The sequence below is a fragment of the Taudactylus pleione genome, unplaced genomic scaffold (assembly GCF_031769625.1).
Source record: "Taudactylus pleione unplaced genomic scaffold, aTauple2 ptg000438l, whole genome shotgun sequence".
In the NCBI taxonomy this organism is placed as follows: Eukaryota; Metazoa; Chordata; class Amphibia; order Anura; family Myobatrachidae; genus Taudactylus; species Taudactylus pleione.
The window spans coordinates 1,120,961-1,143,285 of record NW_028284840.1 but is presented as its reverse complement, the minus strand read 5'-3'; the positions used below and the strand labels follow the sequence as shown (position 1 = coordinate 1,143,285).

At 47.5% G+C, this 22,325-nt stretch overlaps 1 protein-coding gene across 1 annotated transcript in view; it reads left to right on the top strand.

The window, feature by feature from the left end:
* Positions 1-22,325, top strand: part of SPEF2 (sperm flagellar and cilia associated 2) — a 212,814-nt gene that overhangs the window by 51,664 nt on the left and 138,825 nt on the right. Inside the window, exons 6-9 of the mRNA XM_088447783.1 lie at positions 4,543-4,622; positions 7,506-7,695; positions 10,898-11,086; positions 19,201-19,388. Of these exons, the coding sequence (XP_088303909.1) occupies positions 4,543-4,622; positions 7,506-7,695; positions 10,898-11,086; positions 19,201-19,388 (647 nt within the window). The remainder of the gene's footprint in view (positions 1-4,542; positions 4,623-7,505; positions 7,696-10,897; positions 11,087-19,200; positions 19,389-22,325) is intronic.

Sequence of the window (22,325 nt, the reverse complement as noted above, 5' to 3'; positions counted from 1 at the left end):
ATAATGCCCTTGTAGTAGTGCCCCCATAGTTATGCCCTGTAGTTGTGCCCCCATAGTTATGCCTCTGTAGTAGTGCCCCCATAGTTATGCCCCTGTAGTAGTGCCCCTATATAATGCCCCTGTAGTAGTGCCCCCATATAATGTCCCTGTAGTAGTGCCCCCATAGTTATGCCCCTGTAGTTGTGCCCCCATAGTTATGCCCCTGTAGTGCCCCCATATAATGCCCCTGTAGTAGTGCCCCCATATAATGTACCCTGTAGTAGTGCCCCCATAGTTATGCCCCTGTAGTAGTGCCCCCATATAATGCCCTTGTAGTAGTGCCCCCATAGTTATGCCCCTGTAGTTGTGCCCCCATAGTTATGCCCCTGTAGTAGTGCCCCCATATAATGCCCCTGTAGTAGTGCCCCCATAGTTATGCCCCTGTAGTTGTGCCCCCATAGTTATGCCCCTGTAGTAGTGCCCCCATATAATGCCCCTGTAGTAGTGCCCCCATAGTTATGCCCCTGTAGTTGTGCCCCCATAGTTATGCCGCTGTAGTAGTGCCCCCATAGTTATGCCCCTGTAGTAGTGCCCCTATATAATGCCCCTGTAGTAGTGCCCCCATAGTTATGCCCCTGTAGTTGTGCCCCCATAGTTATGCCCCTGTAGTAGTGCCCCCATATAATGCCCCTGTAGTAGTGCCCCCATATAATGTACCCTGTAGTAGTGCCCCCATAGTTATGCCCCTGTAGTAGTGCCCCCATATAATGCCCTTGTAGTAGTGCCCCCATAGTTATGCCCCTGTAGTTGTGCCCCTGTAGTAGTGCCCCTATATAATGCCCCTGTAGTAGTGCCCCCATAGTTATGCCCCTGTAGTTGCGCCCCCATAGTTATGCCCCTGTAGTAGTGCCCCCATATAATGCCCCTGTAGTAGTGCCCCCATATAATGTACCCTGTAGTAGTGCCCCCATAGTTATGCCCCTGTAGTTGTGCCCCCATAGTTATGCCCCTGTAGTAGTGCCCCCATATAATGCCCCTGTGGTAGTGCCCCCATAGTTATGCCCCTGTAGTTGTGCCCCCATAGTTATGCCCCTGTAGTAGTGCCCCCATATAATGCCCCTGTAGTAGTGCCCCCATAGTTATGCCCCTGTAGTAGTGCCCCTATATAATGCCCCTGTAGTAGTGCCCCATAGTTATGCCCCTGTAGTTGTGCCCCCATAGTTATGCCCCTGTAGTAGTGCCCCTATATAATGCCCCTGTAGTAGTGCCCCCATAGTTATGCCCCTGTAGTTGTGCCCCCATAGTTATGCCCTTGTAGTAGTGCCCCCATATAATGCCCCTGTAGTAGTGCCCCCATATAATGTACCCTGTAGTAGTGCCCCCATAGTTATGCCCCTGTAGTAGTGCCCCCATATAATGCCCCTGTAGTAGTGCCCCCATAGTTATGCCCCTGTAGTAGTGCCCCTGTAGTAGTGCCCCTATATAATGCCCCTGTAGTAGTGCCCCCATAGTTATGCCCCTGTAGTTGTGCCCCCATAGTTATGCCCCTGTAGTAGTGCCCCCTTATAATGCCCCTGTAGTAGTGCCCCCATATAATGTACCCTGTAGTAGTGCCCCCATAGTTATGCCCCTGTAGTAGTGCCCCCATATAATGCCCTTGTAGTAGTGCCCCTGTAGTTGTGCCCCCATAGTTGTGCCCCTGTAGTAGTGCCCCTATATAATGCCCCTGTAGTAGTGCCCCCATATAATGTCCCTGTAGTAGTGCCCCCATAGTTATGCCCCTGTAGTTGCGCTCCCATAGTTATGCCCCTGTAGTAGTGCCCCTGTAGTAGTGCCCCCATATAATGTACCCTGTAGTAGTGCCCCCATAGTTATGCCCCTGTAGTAGTGCCCCCATATAATGCCCCTGTAGTTGTGCCCCCATAGTTATGCCCCCATAGTTATGCCCCTGTAGTAGTGCCCCATATAATACCCCTGTAGTAGTGCCCCCATAGTTATACCCCTGTAGTTGTGCCCCCATAGTTATGCCCCTGTAGTAGTGCCCCCATAGTTATGCCCCTGTAGTAGTGCCCCTATATAATGCCCCTGTAGTAGTGCCCCATAGTTATGCCCCTGTAGTTGTGCCCCCATAGGTATGCCCCTGTAGTAGTGCCCCTATATAATGCCCCTGTAGTAGTGCCCCCATAGTTATGCCCCTGTAGTTGTGCCCCCATAGTTATGCCCTTGTAGTAGTGCCCCCATATAATGCCCCTGTAGTAGTGCCCCCATATAATGTACCCTGTAGTAGTGCCCCCATAGTTATGCCCCTGTAGTAGTGCCCCCATATAATGCCCTTGTAGTAGTGCCCCCATAGTTATGCCCCTGTAGTTGTGCCCCCATAGTTATGCCCCTGTAGTAGTGCCCCCATATAATGCCCCTGTAGTAGTGCCCCCATAGTTATGCCCCTGTAGTTGTGCCCCCATAGTTATGCCCCTGTAGTAGTGCCCCCATATAATGCCCCTGTAGTATTGCCCCTGTAGTTGTGCCCCCATAGTTATGCCCCTGTAGTAGTGCCCCCATATAATGCCCCTGTAGTAGTGCCCCTGTAGTTGTGCCCCCATAGTTGTGCCCCTGTAGTAGTGCCCCCATATAATGCCCCTGTAGTAGTGCCCCCATATAATGCCCCTGTAGTAGTGCCCCTGTAGTAGTGCCCCATATAGTGCCCCTGTAGTAGTGCCCCCATATAATGCCCTTGTAGTAGTGCCCCTGTAGTTGTGCCCCCATAGTTATGCCCCTGTAGTAATGCCCCCATATAATGCCCCTGTAGTAGTGCCCCATAGTTATGCCTCTGTAGTAGTGCCCCTGTAGTAGTGCCCCCATAGTTATGCCCCTGTAGTAGTGCCTCATATAGTGCCCCTGTAGTAGTGCCCCCATATAATGCCCCTGTAGTAGTGCCCCCATATAATGCCCCTGTAGTAGTGCCCCCATAGTTATGCCCCTGTAGTTGTGCCCCTGTAGTAATGCCCCCATAGTTATGCCCCTGTAGTAGTGCCCCCATAGTTATGCCCCTGTAGTTGTGCCCCCATAGTTATGCCCCTGTAGTAGTGCCCCTGTAGTAGTGCCCCATATAGTGCCCCTGTAGTAGTGCCCCCATATATTGCCCCTGTAGTAGTGCCCCCATATAATGCCTCTGTAGTGCTGCTTGTACAAAAAAAATAAAAACACACTTACCTTAATCCCCGCTCCTGCATCCGCTGCCGTCCTGTCCGCCCGGCTGCTCCTCGGAACTATGGGAGAGACGTCAAGAAGTCTCTCCCATAGTGCACTTGGAAAGAGGCGGAAGCTGAAGTTCAGAAGAGAACTCCAGCCTCCTTCAAACGCAGTGCTGCAGGGAAGGAGCCGGGCGCCCGCTGGTAATAACATCTCAGCGGGCGTCCAGCTTAGAGCCTCCCTGTGGCACAGCCGGGCATGCATATGAATCCATTCTATATTATAGAATGATTCATATGCATGCCCGGCTGTTCGTCCTTTACCCCCAGGAATTTAATTTTTACCCCGTGTGGGGTAATTTACCCCTGTTCCCCCACCACTGATATAATGTGATCGAAACCAATCAGATTGTAGTCTGGTACCCCACAAGTCATAATTGCTGACATTTATTTTCTCCCTCTGAGAGAGTGCCGGGGGGGGAGATGCAGCTGTTCGCTTATGAGGCCGGGAGTTTCTTGTAATTAGGCTCTGCCCCATTACGGCATAATGACACAAATTGTGGGTTTATGAAGAGGGTGCTGGCCCAAATTGATGCATTTCTCATAGAATAACATCATATTATCCTCACCCTCCTCATGGGCCCTTGATTTGCGGCACTATGCTCCCTGTCCAGTAGGAAGTGGGAGGGATGCAGGAGTGTCACCTACTCTTCCAAAAGTCCATGGAGTCTCCTGGACATTCCAGGAGAGTAGATAAGAGAGAGCATGCCTGAGTGCTCCTAGCAGGTCTTGTCTGTGATAAATACATTAACTCATAAATCCTGAAACCAGGGCCTTGAGGGTTGGATCTGAATATCTTTGATAGAGGATCACAATTAACCTATGTGTGTAGTGATGAGCTAACCACACTAACAGGCCTAAATAATACCCCGCTCCTGCTGCAGTACATACTTACTTTTAAGTTCTCCACTCTGGGAGCCATGTTCTTCCGTATTGCATTCCGCATATCAAACCAGCCCCCTGCTGTGTAAGGCTGTGATTTGTGGCAGCGGGGACTTACGGTGAACTGATTCGCTGCGAAACGCATCATCAAGCCCTCGGACTGCCCATTGCACTGTGGATGTAGACAGGATCCTGAAGGATGATTTACTCTCTCAGGAGTGCGGGAGATCTCCCCCAGGAGAGTAGGGCGGTACTGTACAATTGTGCTGGATTGTGAGCTCTTTACGTTCTTGTATTGTCTCTTTATGTTCTCTTTATCTCTTTATTGTCTCTTTACGTTCTTGTATACGCTCTTTATGTTCTTGTATTGTCATTAGTTATAGAATGGAGAAAACTGTAAGCACTTGTTTATAAACATTTTGTATTTTCCCAGGAGGTTTACAATGAACTAACAAAATTTGAAAAATCAGTGAGGAAGGACGGCCTGAGTAATAACGCCACGCCAAACGGGAGGTATGCCCTGCCATTCTTATTTACTGTGGGTATCCAAAGTGGCACTAGAATGTGAGTAGGGTATAACTGTACAGTAACATTAATATATGGCTAGACGTGCATCTTGTGCATTGCGATAACAATCTCTGATCCCTTCAACACCAGCAGTAGTTCAGTGATAGTATTGTATCGCTATACGGGTTCCTTACCTACACCAGCAGTTCAGTGATAGTATTGTATCACTATATGGGTTCCTTACCTTCTCCAAAGCTCTTTATCTGCAGCTTATACGCATGAGGGGCCTAATTCGCAGTCACACGCTCATGTCAAAAAACGTACGCATCTAGCGGATATTTTCAAACTGCTCATGCGCCGCACTATTTATACGCACCTTGACAGAAGCTACGACCACGGCCGGTGTTCTGGTTCTGTGAAACGCCGGTTTCTGGGCGTCATCCTTGTGGACTCACGCAGGAGAACCGTATGTGGGCGTGTCATGAGCGTGTAGCCAGAGTTCCGTGCTATCCGGAGGCCGGCGTATGGCCTCTTACAGAGGGATCTCTTGCATCCAGCATGGGGCAGGCGTAAGATGACGGTTACAGCTGCGGATGGAGATACAGTGAATGGTGCGGCTATACTCATGAAGCCATGCGGCTAGCTGCATTTGCATATTGCACTAAATCTGGCTGCCGCAATGTCCTTAGATGCGGCCTCTTTGCATGTGACTGAGAATCAAGCCCAATAGCTGTATTCTTACTTCTTCCCCTTTATATTTGTCTAATGGAAACAGATGAATGTGTAATAATTTTATGCTATTTTACTTGACTCAGCTTAGAATAAAGGTTTTACGTACTCTCCTTAGCATACACCAGAAAACCACCAAGGGCAATTTAAAACCAAGACAATAACAGTAAATGACTACAATAAAAAAAGAAAAAAAAAAAAAAACAGATTCAGGCACAAAGTGAGAGAGGTTGGGTATCAGCATCCCGATAGTGAGAATCCCGACACCCATACATAAGTATAGTAGCACTAACCCTAACCCTCCCTCCTCCGTGCCTACACCTATATTCCCCCCCCCAGTGCCTAAACCTAATCTCTCCCTCCCCGCACCCTAAACCTAACACTCCCTCACCAGTGCCTAAACCTAATCTCTCCCTCCCCGCACCCTAAACCTAACACTCCCTCACCAGTGCCTAAACCTAATCTCTCCCTCCCCGCACCCTAAACCTAACCCTCCCCGCACCCTAAACCTAACACTCCCTCCCCAGTGCCTAAACCTAATCTCTCCCTCCCCGCACCCTAAACCTAACCCTCCCTCCTCCGTGCCTACACCTATCCTCCTCCCCCAGTGCCTAAACCAAATCTCTCCCTCCCCGCACCCTAAACCTAACCCTCCTTCCTCTGTGCCTACACCTATCCTCCCCCCCAGTGCCTAAACCTAGCCTCCCCCTCTCCACACCCTAAACCTAATCTCTCCCTCCCCGCACCCTAAACCTAACCCTCCCCGCACCCTAAATCTAACACTCCCTCCCCAGTGCCTAAACCTAATCTCTCCCTCCCCACACCCTAAACCTAACACTCTCTCCCCGTGCCTAAACCTAATCTCTCCCACCCCGCACCCTAAACCTAACCCTCCCCGTACCCTAAACCTAACACTGTCTCCCCAGTGCCTAAACCTAACCTCTCCCTCCCCGCACCCTAAACCTAACACTCCCTCCCCGGTGCCTAAACCTAACCTCTCCCTCCCCACACCCTAAACCTAACCCTCCTCCTAGTGCCTAACCCTGAACCTAACCCGCCCCTAACTCCCAATACTTACCTTTGGGATGCAGGCGGTCAGGATTCTGGTGCCGGGATCACGACGCTGTAGGGATTTTGGCGCCAGTAGGAGGTGGTAGCAACTCCTATAATAATGGGTGCAGTTGATCTATAAACAGGCAATTGATTTGAAATACTGAAGTCTACTGAGCAGTACTTCACCTGCATTCACTTTTTACTCCAGAATTTTGACTATAAGGGATAAATTTACTAAAGTGAGAATTTTTAGAAGAGAGTTTTAAAAGTGATGTTGCCCATAGCAACCAATCACATTCTACTTAACATTTAACTAGCACCTCCTAGAAGATAATACCTAGAATCTGATTGGTTGCTATGGGCAACATCACTTTTAAAACCCACTTCTAAAAACTCTCACTTTAGTAAATTTAACCCTATGAATGATTAGAATAATACAAAGAAGATATTTATAATATTTTCTTTAATATTTTTTTATAATTTTTATAGTCAAAACTTTGGAGTATACTGAAGTAGGACAGGAAAGGCTCTGCCTCACCTGGCCGCACAGGACTGCTCCCAACCCTTCCAGGAGTGTAGGCAAGTATGCCTAAATTTTGTTTTCAAGGAGGAATTAGTAAATACAGTTTAAATGCGTTGTTAAATGCGTTGTCTTCATTTATAAAACCTGTGTGAACAACAATTTGTATCTAAAAATATGTCTCACATCGCAAGTAGTAATATCGGTGGTGGGAAATTGCCAACTCTACCTAAGTAATCAAGAAAACAGAACGTGATCAGTTAGTTGGTGACACACAAAGAGATAAATGAAATTGGCATAGTAAATATTGTATTGATTAATAATAACACAACATTTTGTTAATACAAATACTGTAAATTCATATTAATAAATCATCGACTGATAAACAATACAACATGAATTGGTTCTGTAAAAATGTAGATTAAATGTAGCTGAACATCTATATTATATAATATAATATTTATGTATACACTTAGTGATTGTTTTCCATTAGAGCTAGAAGGTGTTTGTGTCCCCCTTTTAGTTGGTGTGACACAGTGTAATGTAGTTTGGCCATCCTCTTGCTCACAGTGGAACTCTTTTTTCAGGAGCCCAACATTACAAAGACTCAGGTCAACGGGTAGCATCAGCTCGCCTCTCCTAAAACTGGATTCTACTGATGATTATGTAAGAAAAATTCAGAAGAGGTTAGAAGAAGACACAGTGGCCCGTGAGCAGCGGGAAAAGAGACGGCGCAGAATCCTGATGGACCAACTTATTGCTCATGAGTCACAGGAGGTAATGGCATACTGCATTCCATATTTATTATACTGCTGTATATGTGAGATGAGGCCGCCTGCATTACACATTACATAGGAGATTATGTATCTGTGCATTATATTACATGGATATTAGAAGTCCTTAGGCAGGTGAAATAAATTCCTACAATCTAAACTGTTTCCATAATACTTTAAAAACAGTAAGGGCCTGCTTCAGAGTTGTACGCAGTTGCCCAGTCTTTGTACACAGCGGCTGTGCTACAATATGGAAAATCCGCAGGAGGCGTCTTGTGTAAGTTGACGTCTCCTGCAATCCGCTGCTGCGTCCGGAGAACAGCAACGGATCACTTGCTTGACCAAGGGACATCTGAGTGACCCTCAGGTTTTCAAGAACGCAGCCCGTCGCCGCCCCCTCCCCAAACGGCCACAGCATGTTTATCATGCTACAGCTCAAGGGGCAGTGCAATCGTCATCGCAGACACAGATCGGCACATCCGCAGTACAGACCCTGCGCATGCGCCGTCGTCAGAGTTCTTTGTAAACCATCGGGTTTGCGTATAACCGAATTAGGCCCTAAGCACAATCTCCTTTCTGACTTTGTTAAATAAATTAAAAGGATCAATCATTGCCATAATACAGCCTTCAAGTAGACATTCCCTCTATTCTGAAAGCCACTTAAGGAATCCGCGCTTACTTCCTCCCGTGGTAAAGTATCCAAAGTGTGATTGCCTTTACAGACGTCTCCACTTATGCTGATGTGATCACCAGGCCTTCCTGCAAGAAAGGTGATCCAGTTCTAGTAAGACCCAAATCATCTCTGCCACAGTGTTCCTATTGTTAGAGCGAGGGCCTGATTCTAAATGCACGCACTGCCGATGTGGGACTTTAGGACACAGTGGAGAGATTATTTTTTTTTACGCATGCATCTATGTCACACTGCGCATTTTGGCCAGATAGCGTGCGCACAGTCAGAGTTGCGATTGAGGAACACGGGAGACGCAGAGTCATGTGTTGAAAATGTATCGCCGTTTCTGAGCGGTGAAGGGTCTGCTTAGCGCATGCACGGAGGTGACGTGAGCATGTTATGGGAGTGTCGCGTGTTGGTGAAAGTGGTAACGTACACAGATGCTCAACCAATCACATACTCGAACGGAGAAACTAACTTAGGGCTTGTGCAAGTTTCGATGGCGTTCGCACTATTCAGAGTACAGTTTTACCACTGCTGATTTATAACTATGAGAGGCATTGAAGGCTGAACATTCCTGTATCCCTGTGCTTTTTGTGCCACCTTAATTTGTTGAAGCTCCAATGAATTAGGACTGTTCTGTGGGCAAATGGGAGAGCAAGTCACTATTGGAAGATGCACCTGATAAACAGGCCACTTGATATATATTCCTGTTGTAATTAGTTTGCTGGCCACTAGGTGTCAGCAATTAATAACTAAATGGGTGTGTGACTAAATTTAAAGCAGCAACCCATGAAATACATTTTTCAACATAAATCAATGTGGCTTTCTATAACAAAAAGCTATACTAATTTTAATTTTCCTTTGGTTTGTTTCTGCTGTTAATGATTGTTTCTGATATTGTTATTGTCTCTGATAGTAATGATTTATAAATCCACAGAGTTCCAAAGTGTCATGTGACTGCCATAGCAACCACAGTCACAGGGCATATGGTGTTGTGAGCAGAGTGGCTTTGAAACCAGTCGCAACCAATCAGATTGTAGCTGTCATTTTTACAGTTAAGATAATGTATACTAACATATGAATTAGTTGTTGAGGGTTACAGCACCTCTATGCACATAGGGCCTGATTCACTACGGACCGCAATACTGCGCACGCACGCAGTTCAACTGCGATAGCAAGCTAAACCACTGCGAATGCAAACTCAGCACTATACAAGGATGCCCACTTTACCATATGCACATTCGTATTATTTAGCAGAATATCGAAATCCATCGGTACAATCGAGTACCATCGGACCCATACGGACACTTGCACAAGACCTGATCTTACTCAGAAATTGCTAACAGCCAGGCACGCTACAGATGTGTCCTCTTAATCTTCTAATCGCGCCATGCCGTGGCGTGACTTGGTAGCGCCGAGTATCTTTTTGTGTGGCTTTTTACCTTCAAATGCGTCTTATTTACACAGTGATGCGAATAGTTAGCACAAGCAGCTTCTGCTGATTAAATTATATGCCGGCTGACAAAAAAACGCTCGGCGCTACCGAGGCACATGGAGCTCCCGCGTTATGTGTGGCGCGACTTGTAGCGCATGGAGGATAGATGTATGTGGACACATCTCTATGAGACCTCAGGCTGCGTATGACTTCACATTGGATAATTTATGCACGCCCCTGAAACGGTTTGCGAACGCACTGGCATGCCTGCATTTCCCCGACCCCCCTTCACCACCCACAATTGGCACTTCCTGTCAATCACTCTGCGATGGGTCTGCGTAGCCTCTGCGATCGCAGTCCCAATCACAATAGCTGGTTCGTGCACTGAAGGCCTGATTCAGACCCGCTCGTGAGCGCTGAGCGCTCGCAAGCGGGTCGATGGTGCCCTAGTGCGCATGCGCACGACGGAGGGAGCTCCGTTGTGCGCATGCGCGAGACCCGAATAACGACGGGGTAGCCGTCGTTATGGGTCTCGCACCAAAGGGGGCGTGCTGTCGATGTTGATTGACAGCACGCCCCCTTTGGTGGGCGTGCCGGGGGCGTGGCTGCCAGACGGAGGCGTTCCCATGGGAACGCCTACCGTCTGGGTCCGGCCCCACTGACATCACTAGTGATGTCAGTGGGAGTGATTTTGGCTCTGATAGAGCCAAAATCACTCCAGGGCTTGCGGTCACCGAGACCCTACCGCAGGGTCTCGTCACAAGCCCGATGGTCGCGACCATCTTTTTGGCCGCTCGCATATGCTGTGGGTGGTAACCCACAGCTATGCGAGCGGCCAGGAGGCCGATCCAAGTTTAGGTAGGAGGGCCCTGATTCAGAGCGAGCGCTCTGGTCAGAGCGTCCGGCTCTGAATCAGGCCCTGAGATTCATAGAGGTTCTTAGCTAATAGGTTATGTTTCAGCAAGCCCATCTGCATACACTGCTCTGTTATATTTGTATGTTTATATTTACCCCCAATAACATCTTCTATACATTAGATCACCAAGGGGTAAATTTACTATGCAGCGATTTTATTGTAATGAAATGTAATCTTTTCAGGAGGCTTTTCAGGAGGAACAACTTATCACGCGTTTGATGAGACAGTCCCAGCAGGAGCGCAGAATCGCCGTACAGCTCATGCAGGCTCGCCAGGAGAAGGAGGTTTTGCGGCAGAACAGAATATTCCGAGAGAAGCAGTACGAGGAGAGGCGGGAGAGGGAGTTCCAGGAGGCTCTGGACAGAGAATCAGTATGATAAGTTATATTTTATCGTAGAACACAGCTAGCACTGAAGTGATCTATTCCAGATAGATCCAGGCAATATTGTCAGATGATCTGTAGTGGAATTGCTTATGCGCTATTCATGATCTCTATGGGCCTGACTCAGAGATGTATGTTAATCCGAGGATGAAAGCACACATAGGCAAAAACAGAGGGGGGGGCACCGGTTGCCTGGACACCCCCCTCCCTGGCCGACACCATGACCCCAATAACAGTATATAATTCAATTTTACTAGAGCTGCAAGATCTTCGTATCACAAATTAAATAATTACCAAAACCAGTCATGATTACACCTGTGCACCAACTAGGCGATTTGGAAAACATGCACTGTTAGGGGTGCACTACTATAGACCACCTAATACTGTATAACATACACTATCTAGTGCACAAGAAAACCAATGTGTACATATATGTCCAGGACAGTGCTAGGTTCTTCTGCCACTCCGCCAAACTCCTGGATTTACTACAGTGCTCTGTAATGATGCCCACATTTGAAATAAAAACATTCAGCTCAGGCAAGATGGCCCTACCGCCATATCTAATGGGTTAACTTTGTTTGCTGGTCCTGTATATGTTGACATACATATGACATACACTACACTTTGTATGACACATATTATAGCTGTTTAAGTGCTAATTATACCCTCTTCATGGACTGGCCACACTCGCTCTAAAATCAGGCATTGGGAAACCCCCCTATAGAAATCCTGCGATCTTGTTCGAAGACCCCCCCAAGCCGCAACATGATTGACATACTGCAGCGTTTGGGGGGCGTGCCTGATCACTGTTCCCGGAAACAGAGGTTTTCCAGGAGGGACGGGGTAAGGGTCTGCATCGGCGGACGCAGATTCCGGGCCTATTGCGTGATCAGTCACGGGAAGCTTCAGCTTTCGCAGCCTGACCAAAAGAACGACCATCGCGACCGATGGTCGCAGTGCTGGGATCGCAGATGCAGCAAGGAGCTGTCTGACACCTCTTTCTGCATTTGCATCTGAGATGGGCGGATTTGCAAATCCGTCCATCTCTGATTCAGGCCCTATGTGCAAACATTCAAGGTTATGTCAAACATTTCCTATTTGCACTCCTCATTATAGCAACTTGACACTTGTATAAGCGAGCATAATGTACTAATATTACTTATTATCATCCGACAGAATCAGGCCTTAAATGTCCACCCATGTACCACTTCAGAACCACTCCTTTCATTATAAACACATTTTAGTTTTATCCTAAAATTCTGCTCTCTTTAGTCTCATATAGGTCTCATGTGTCACTTCTGTATGTTTGACGTCTTACATTGAGAACAGTGCAGCTAGAAATGCACAATTCAGATGAAGTGCAACTGGAAGGTGCAAAATGCTTCCCATTAAATATATACAATGAGACCCATTGACCGCCAGCTTATAGCTGGTGCAAAAATGAAGTCATTTTGTGGACTGTACATAGTCATATTCCCCTCTGCACAGCAATGCATACTGCTAACCACGCACCCCTGCATAATGTCAATGCACCTTACTTCCACTAATTCTACCCATTGGCCAGTGCAAACTCCTCCTGCTCCTCTGCAAACGCCCTCATTTTGTAAACTTCATAAAACCTATGCACCTCCTTCCTGTCATATGAACCACTGAGTGTGTTCTCTTTCCTGTCATATGTCCTCCTGAGTGTTTTCTCCTTCCTGTCATCTGACGTCCTGAGTGTGTTCTCCTTTCTGTCATCTGACCTACTGAGTGTGTTTTCCTTCCTATCATCTGACCTCCTGAGTGTTTCCTTCTTCCTGTCATCTGACCTCCTACTCTTGTTCTCCTTCCTGTCATCTGACCTAAGTGTGTTCTCGTTCCTTTCATCTGACCTCCTGAGTGGTTTCCCCTTTCTGTCATATGACCTCCTGAGTGTTTTCTCCTTCCTGTCATCTGACCTTCTGAGTGTGTTCTCCTTCCTGTCATCTGACCACCTGAGTGTATTATCCTTCCTGTCATGTGACCTCCTGAGTGTGTTCTCCTCCCTGTCATGTGACCTACTGAGTGTGTTCTCCTTCCTGTCATCTGACCACCTGCATGTGTTTTCTACTTCAGGGTCCATAGGGGGTCCACAGGGTTGACCTTGGGGTATAGGTTGGGAACCAAATCCGGGCACCACGCAGTTAAAGCTTTTAGCTCCCAGGATGCACTGGGTCCACTCTCCCTATAACCCCACCCCCAAGCCAGAGGCACCTCAGTTTCAGTTGGTGCTCGGCCGGAGTCGGGTCACCGTTAGCGCAGGGGGAGCTGATTAGCAGCCCCTAAGCTTATTTTATTTTTTTAGTGACAAAGTCTTTTCCATGGACTTTGGACTCTTCAGAGCGGCAGCGTCGGACTGTCCATAGGACGTCTAAGCTGCCGCTCCGTCACCCCGCTGGCGCTGAGACGCCAGTACAGATCTGGGGATCTCAGCGGGACCCCAGAGTCTGTACTAGCCGGACTCTGCAGGCGCCCAGGACTGCTGCCGTATCCATGGGGAGCAGGTAAGGTCGCGGATCACCGCTTGCGGTGATCCGCGCATTTCAAATGCAGTCCTGTGCCTCCGGTCTCAGGGGACAGACCGGAGGTGCCGGCAGTGGCGGCGGGCCCCCCATACCCCGTGTGTCCACTAGACCACCAGGGACTTAGTGTTCGGTGCAGGGAGCCGGCATCCCGGGGGTTAATAGCCGGCCAGGGGAGGCAGCCTTCCCTGTTACAGCGGCTCCTCCCCTCAGCTCAGCGCGCCTTTCAGTATCTATAGTCTGGCGTCGCTGAGCTGTTTCTTCTGAGGTCTCCAGCGGCCATTTCTCTGTGGTGCAGCAGAAATCTCTGGAGATGGCAGTTGGTCCAGTCCCCCTGCGTACCTCACCATCAGGTCAGTGTACACAGCGCTGTAGCCTTCCCAGACACTGAATCTGGGTAAGTTGCATGCAGTGTAATAGTGCAGTATATTATATGACATGTTTATGTATATATGTGTATATCTGCATTGTATGTGACTTATGCTAGTGCTGACTGTCTGTATTCTCTCACCTGTCAGTGTATATCTATCCCTTTTCTTTATCTGCCCTAATACAGCTGTACTTAGGGTGGTTCTGAGACCTCACATTTATATACTTGTTAATATTTGTGAGGTTTGTCACATACTGTTGCGTGCTGCACGTTGCCATATTTTAGATGGAACTGTGTGTTGCATACTCTGAAAATGGGTCCCTGCAGCTAATTTTTGGCATCAGTCAGGACCAGTATAGCGCTGCTTAATATATCCGCCAAGAGGGTTGGTCAGATATGTCTGACCAGGAGATAGAGCGTTATACTGCACCCATTTTTACTATCCTGCAAGTCATGTGCTGCAGGTGTTAGTGCGGAGGATTTGACTCATAAAGGGTTCTGTATGTGGCGTCATCTGGTGCCGGCCTCTTTCACGACCCCCTTGGGCGTTTTGTTTTCTCGGGATCCTCTCAATTGCGGATCGCCGGGCGGGCCCCATTGTTGTACCTCATTTGGGGTTACTTCACCATACTGCCCTTTTCATCTCAGGGTATCTTGCAGCTTCTTGCACTCTTCCCCTGTGACACAGACTACCGCTCCCTGCAGGGGGTTTTCGCAGTACATGAATTCCCCCTGGTGCCACAATAGTCTGTCGTTCCCCTTGCAGGATTACCACAACAGCCACCCTGGGTGGATGTCGTTTTCTACGAAACGCTAATTGGCGTGGTTGACGCCCTGTGGTTACTTCCCAGTTGGCTCTGCCGTGAACTGGATACTGTTTTGGGGTCTTTCCCTCTTACACGGGGGGAAGCCTATTTCAGGTATTATTATCCCTGCTTTAGGGCTGGTAGCAGGTCCATTCTGGTTAGAGTGAATGTTGACCTGCACCTGTATCATACACCCTCAGTCTTACATGCCTTTGGGTTCCCTGTTGCTGACTAGCGGGTGGATCGCAGGGCGGGACTCTGGCGGTTGCCAGATAGGAGGTGTTACAATAGTGTTTGGCCTCCTGTCCCAAATTCCCTGAGGGTCATCACGAGCCCCTCCTGGGGTGGATGGGCGTGTTACTCGTCTGATTACAGACGTTACTACGCATCCCATTCCTGCGTGGTTGGATTCTTCGGATCCGTAGGTGGTAAATCAGTATACTTGCTTTCAGGGGTTGTTACCCATCCTACCATGGCTATAGCACGGTTGGTTAATACTATTGCATATTGGGCTGATGCATTTGTAACAGTTTTTCCCCTCCAACACGTCAGGGGTTCAAATGTATTTGGTCGCTCACGTAATATATGCAGTTGTCATAGGTGGAAATGCCTATATTGGATACCAGTCTCCTAACTTTCGGAGTTCCGGCTGCGACTGTATCCTCCGTAATACCCTATGGCTGCGCTCTGGGAATGCAGAGGTGCAGATACCATCTTTACGGTAGATCTTGTTTGGTCCTGACCTTGACAAGATTGTAGTAACATTGGCAGTATTACTAACGACAAGTTTACCGCTTTCAGCTATGCCCACTACAAGGCCTCAGACTAAGTCTGTTAAGTCTTTCTGTCCTCTGGGTCAGCCTAAAGGTCTGTTTCTTCGTAGACTGTCGGCATCTACAAGGGCCGACATATCCAGTACCGAGCAGGCCTGGACTGCCAGCCGATCCTGCTTCTGAACCTACGGATATCTCTTCAGCCTGACGGGACAGGCCTACAACTGGGAGATACCGATTTTCTCAGTTCGTCCGGTACTAGTGTCAAGTTGCCGCGGCTACGTGGGTAGGAGGGTACGCCCTCTCTTTGCTCAGGCGGCCTCTTTACAAGGGCCTTACAAATCCAGAAAGCTATGCAGTTGTTGCGGTAAGCGGAGCTAATTAGGCCATCCCCACTATCTCAGTGAGGGACTGGTTGTTCTGCTTTCGTTTTGGTGCGGTGGCTGAATGGGCCTCTTTGGCCTATTCTCTGTCTCAATTCCCTGAACCAGTTCCTAAAGCTACCTGGGCTCAGGAGGAAATCCCTATGCTCCATCATACGATGTTTGGAACCTGGGGACTTTATGGTATCACTGGATATACAGGACGCGTGCCTACGGGTACTTACAGAGACCTTTCCTCAGCATGGGCTGAGGTTTGCTGTATCACAGCAACACTTACAATTTTTCGGGCTCTGCCTGTTGGGACTGTCCTCAGCCCCACAGGGGTTTACCAGCGTTTTGGATTTTCTGACAGTTCTCCTGTTCAGTATATCCCAATGCTCCTGTACCTGGACGGCCTCCTGCTCTTAGCGGGATCACCGGGGTACTTTACAGCCAGGTCAGGATGACTGTGGCTTCTTCAGGGTGCAGACGTTTAATCAACGGGGAAAAAGTCCTCCCTGCATCCCTCTCTGGGTATTCTTCATCTAGGATCCCTGCTGGATTCTCAGAATCTGAGAATTCTTCTGGCGTAAAACGGAATCTCCACTCTCCCATTAGGAGTACATGGTTGTCTGCGCAGTCGACATATGTCTTTACACTCTGGGATGCATGGTCAAATATTCAGTGTCTGCCTTTGGAAGGGTGGAATGGGCTCAGTTCCATTCCAGGTCTTTCCATAATTGGCTCATCTCCAGATGGAACGAGTTTTTTCTGTCGGATCACTGTTCAAACGATGATGCTCTCTCCGGAGGCAAGTCTGTCCCTGTCCGGGTGGCTATGGCCATCTCGTCCAGGGTATTCTTTGCTATGGACAGTGTCTGGTTCGCATCCTTTTCAGTGCAGTTGGACGTCTGTCGATTCCACCCTGTCAATTAACTTACTCTGGCATAACTCTTGTTTCCCGGTGAACCTGAAAAGGTTCAGTTCGACAGGGTCAGGACAGTGGCTTCCTTTTTAGCAACACTGTTTGTTGGGTGGCAATGACAGGTATGTCACATATTCGGAAATAGTCCGAGGGTCTCCTCTCGACCATCTCGGCAGCGTTCATTTCAGGAGCTCTCCAATGGGGAGATGCGGGAGTCCTCAGCCGTCACGACGTGCATCCCGGGGACTAGTCTCTTCCCCAAGAGAGGTTTCATCTCCTGGTGAGCAGGGGGGGCCCCCTGAGGTGACCCTCATGGCCTTCTGACTTTATCACACTATGGCGTTACAGTCCAGCTCTGGGGATTCTGAAGCAACCTTCAGCGACTTTGTCGGTGAAGTGGTCCTTCCACTTTGTGTACCTGTGTTCTCCGGTCTCCCTTCTTCCTCGAGGTCTTTGGAAGTGTTTCAATTGAGACGGAGATGCTTTCCTGCTGGTGGCTCCTGATTGCCCCAGATGTCAGGGGTACTTGGATTTTCGGAGTCTCTCCATCGATACTCCATTCCTGATGCTTCGCTGCCCGGACCTGTTGTCTCAGGGTCCTTGGTTTTGCCTTGGACCTGGGTCGTTTGTCTTTGACTGTGTCCCTACAGTGGTCTTACGGCTTCCCTGGCTTTGTCATCGTTGGAATGATTAGAGCACATGGATCAGCTTTTGCTGGGACTTACCACAAACTGTGGCAGCCATAAATCTTATGGTATTGTACCTGTCGATACAATCCTCCGGTGTCCAGGATTTCCAGATATTCTGGCATTCCTTCCGGCTGGCTTGGGTTTCACCCTCGGCCTGGTCTTCCTGACAGTGCGGATCTCTACACTGTCAGTATGGTTAAGATATGGAATTGCTCCACTCTGGTATCCAGTTCATCCTTTGGAGTGTTTTCTGGATTATACCTCCATTTGTCCTCCCTATCGACTCCTTGGGAGTTAGTAGTGGTTCTTCGTTCCCTCCGGGGACAGTCAATGGAACCGCTGGTTGTGATAGCCATTACATGGTCTATTGCTTAGGCTCTCTCTTTCTCTCAGGGTGTTTATATCAACCAGGAGAGTGTCTGAATTGGGAGCGTTCTCATGTGGCTCCCTCTTCTGGAGGGCATCATGTCAGGGTATGAGTTGCTCTCGCCCTGTGTTTCTTAGTGGTTTTTAGGTTCCATATTATTCTTGAACTTATGGTACGGCCATTCAGTCCCCAGTCCTCTCGGCTGGTGTGGCCTCATTGACTGTGGTCCGGCCTCTTTGGATTTATGTTATCCGTTCAGGTTCCTTACGGAAATCGGACTCCTTATTGGTGGTCTGAGATTTCTGGTTTTCACAGGAAAGGATGGCCGGCCTATAACCAAATGTTGGCTGGATGACCTTGTAGGTCTTCCTCAGGGGCCTACCCATGGGTAGGCCTTTCTGTTGTTGATGCTTGTTTTTTCTCGGGCCATGTAACCCTCGTGGGCGGCTCGCTGTGGCGCCTCGGCTGTTTTGCTGGTGGCCACGTGGTCTTCTGTCCACACCTTTTTAAGGTTCTAGGCATTGGTTTCCTTAGCCTCTCAGGATGCTTCCTTTTTGGCTACGGATTCTCCTCTCAGCACAGGAGCGTCCCCACCCTTGGTTGAACTGCTTTGGGACATCCCCAAGGTCAACCCTGTGGACCCCCTATGGACCCTGAAGTAGAAAACAAGAGATATGGTAAGAACTTACCTTTGTTATCTCTGTTTCTACGAAGTCCATAGGGTCCACAGGGCGCCCGCCCTGACGCACCTGGCTTCATATGGGCTGTGTGGCTGGTCACCGGTTTTCCGTCTCCCATTTCTGTGAGTATGGTTATTGAGTGTTCCAGTTTTCTCTCTCTTTTTCTCTCCTCCTCCGGCCTTTGCCTACTTATAAACTGAGGTGCCTCTGGCTTGGGGGTGGGGTTATAGGGAGAGTGGACCCAGTGCATCCTGGGAGCTAAAAGCTTTAACTGCGTGGTGCCCGGATTTGGTTCCCAACCTATACCCCAAGGTCAACCCTGTGGACCCTATGGACTTCGTAGAAACAGAGATAACAAAGGTAAGTTCTTACCATATCTCTTGTTATCCTTCCTGTCATGTGACCACCTGAGTGTGTTCTCCTTTCTGTCATCTGACCTACTGAGTGTGTTTGCCTTCCTGTGATATATATTGGCTATATGTTCTTACATTTCCCTCTGCCCTACATCCACTTCACATCTGCTGCTTCCGTTATTAACATATTGGTGGCTGAAAGTGTTAGACTTTGTAGTTTGGTTATGTGTTCCAGGCCCTACAGAAACAAGCTAAGCTGGACCATGAGGAACATATCCGGAAACTCCAGGAGCTATATGACCAGCTATCAGCAGAAAGGGCAGAGGCACGATACAAGAAACACTACTACATCTGCCGAGAAGTAATGAGCCAGATTGTCGATCTGGTTACAAAAATTGGGGAATACCGAGAACTAACCAATAGGTAACACCAATTGGTTCCACTACACGCTGCAAATGTCATTTTATGTTGCTTCTCTTCTAATGAATGATTTGGATTATATTCAGGCTTGTCCATAAATCTGGAGAGCATATTACTGTTTGCATCCATCTGCCAAGTGCGCTAAGGGCCTCCATGTGCAGACCTAGACTGCTCTAAATTGTCTACCCAACTCCCTGGCCAAACTACAGACGAATACTGAAGCTCTGTGCTCTGGTCATGTAGCAAGATTAGTGTATTTGTGCCAGCTATAAATTTATACAGATGTGTCCTCATTCACCTAGAGGCCCGTATTCAATTAGAAGCGAAAAGCCGAGATCCGCGAAAAAGTATCGCCGATTGCGACTTTTCACCAGGCGGAAATATCTCCGTATTCAATTCCATCCGCTTTTCGCGTATGCGAAAATGCAAAGCAATGTAATAGGCGGAAAAGATTCGCCTCTGAATAGGTGGAGAAAAAAAGTTCAAAATATTTTGGGGTGCAAAGGTGGGGAAACCACTCAGCACCCTTGGAACAGTCCCCCAAAGGAAAACTGTGTAAAAAAAAAACCTAAAAAAAAGTGAGGAACACCCCAAAAAAGCACTTTGAAAATGGGGGGCGAAAAAGTGCAAAGTTGGGGTACAAACTTTAAAACTAGCAAAATAGACTTTAGGGGGGTCTGCAAGTATGGGGGAGGTGTTTTTTTTTTATTGCAGGTACTTGCTTCAAGTGCGTTTTTTTACGTTTTTTAAACTTTACTTTAGCGACTTTAAACCATGCTTGCACCCATTTTCAAGTACCCCTAATTTGACAGGACTACTTATTTACACCAAAAAATACTGTTTTATGCCATTCTTCACCACTTGTGCAAAGACGCTAATTAGTGGCAATTGTGTGAACTTAAGTTCCCCAAACGGTTTTACTAGGGCTAATCGGGCACTACTACATTGATCCCCAATGTTTCTGCATCTTTTTGGGGGGTTCAGGCTGATTTCCCCGATTCTGACACCACTTTTCGCCTGTTCTGACTTCGCCTGTCTCCATTTTCGCGTCTTTTGGAGTTACATAGGGCGAATCGCGGGTACGCGCACAATAAGTTTCCGCGGCTGAAATACGTAATGTAGGCGATAAGTCTGGCATGCGAAACTTTATCGCATACGCGAAACTAATTGAATACGGACCAGAGTCTTTACGCCATATGTTGTGAGACTCTTTTCACAACTTAGATGCTCCGCCACCAGCATCAAAGCATATTTTTTCCTAAATATATCCTGATCGCACCGTAGCCACATACAAAGCCGTTCAAGGTGTACCAGGGACGCAAGCTTACTACTTTTGTCACAAAGAAATTGTTATAAAATGTGTATAAATTCACAGGTTGAGCATAATGAAACGTGGTGGGAGGAATGGCCGCGGCCGCTCGTTTGGAAAAACTTTTTACAGAGATTTCCACCTTAGGCCCATATTCAGTTTGAGACGAAAAGTCCAGACTTTTCGCCTGCTGGACTTTTAGCCTCCTTCGCCTGTTTTCCAGGCGGAAAAGTATCGCGCGCGTGCCCGCTTTTCCCCGTATTCAATTTCAAAGTAGGCAAAATCGGGAACAGGCGAAACTTTGATCGGCAAAAAAATACGGGAATTTTCGGGAAATAATTGTAGGACCCCCCTAAAGATGTCCAGACCTGGGGGATCACTATAGGTGCCCCCGTTTTTGCCTGCAAAAGAAAGTTGGGGATTTAAATAGCTGCGGCAGGTGTTTTTTTCCCGACTTTGAAGAAGTGATGCAGAAGAGCACTTAGGTTTTTTTTTCATTTTTAACTATGGTCCCATCAAATTTGGGGTACCTGAAAATGGGTACTAGCATATTTTTAAGTTCCTAAACAAATTTAAAAAAATTCTGCAAAAAAGCACCTGCCGCTAATAGTCTATTCTACAAAACACCTGCCGCATACTTACAGAATACCCCTGAACCCACTTCACTTTTTTTAAACATTGTTCCACTTTTTTTTTTTTTTTCACCCCAAAATTTTAAATAATTTTTTTGGGGTGTCCCGATTCTTCTTTTTTACTTTTTTTTGCACGTTTCGTTTTAAGGGGCCATTCCGAAGGGTGCAGACTATTTTTTTAAAGCCTGCACCCCTAAACCATAGTTCTGCACTTATTTTCAACTTCTAAAGGCAAGTTATCCCCATTTTTTTCCATTGACTTATTGCACCATCTACGAAAAAAAACGTGAATTTTCGGGAAATGTGCCTGGTACCCCCCTAAAGATGTCCAGACATGGGGGATCACTATGGGTAGCCCCATTTTTGCCTGCTGATGGAAGTCGAGGTTTGTAATAGCCGCGGCAGGTGCATATTTGCGGCTATGAAGAAGGGGTGAAGAATAACACTTAGGAATATTTATTTTAACAAAAAAAAAACTATCACCATTGGGGTACATGAAAATGGGGATAAGCATATTTTTAAGTCCCTAAAGTTATTTTTAAAAATTCTGTAAAAATGCACCTGTCGCTACTCTGCGCAATGAAGAAAACACCTGCCGGATACAAGGGAACCCCTGTGGATTTAATTTGTCTATTTTAGAAGTGTGTTGTTTTTTTTTCACCCCCCAAAAAAAGTAAAATTTTAGGGGGCTCACAATTTTTTTTTTCTTTTTTTGACAGTTTATTTTTAAATGACATTCCCAGGGGTGCAGGCTATTTTTTTAAGCCTGCACCCCTAAACCCCAATTCTGCACTTTTTTTCGCCTGCTAAAGGCTGGCGACTATTTATCCCCGTTTTTTTACATTGATTTTTTGCACCGGCGAAAAGTCAATGTAATTGAATACGGGGATAATTGAAATAGGCGAAAATGACTTCATCGGTGATAAATTATCGCCGTTCCGACATTTTGCCTCAAATTGAATACGGACCATAGTCGCACACAGAAGCACAAGTAATACC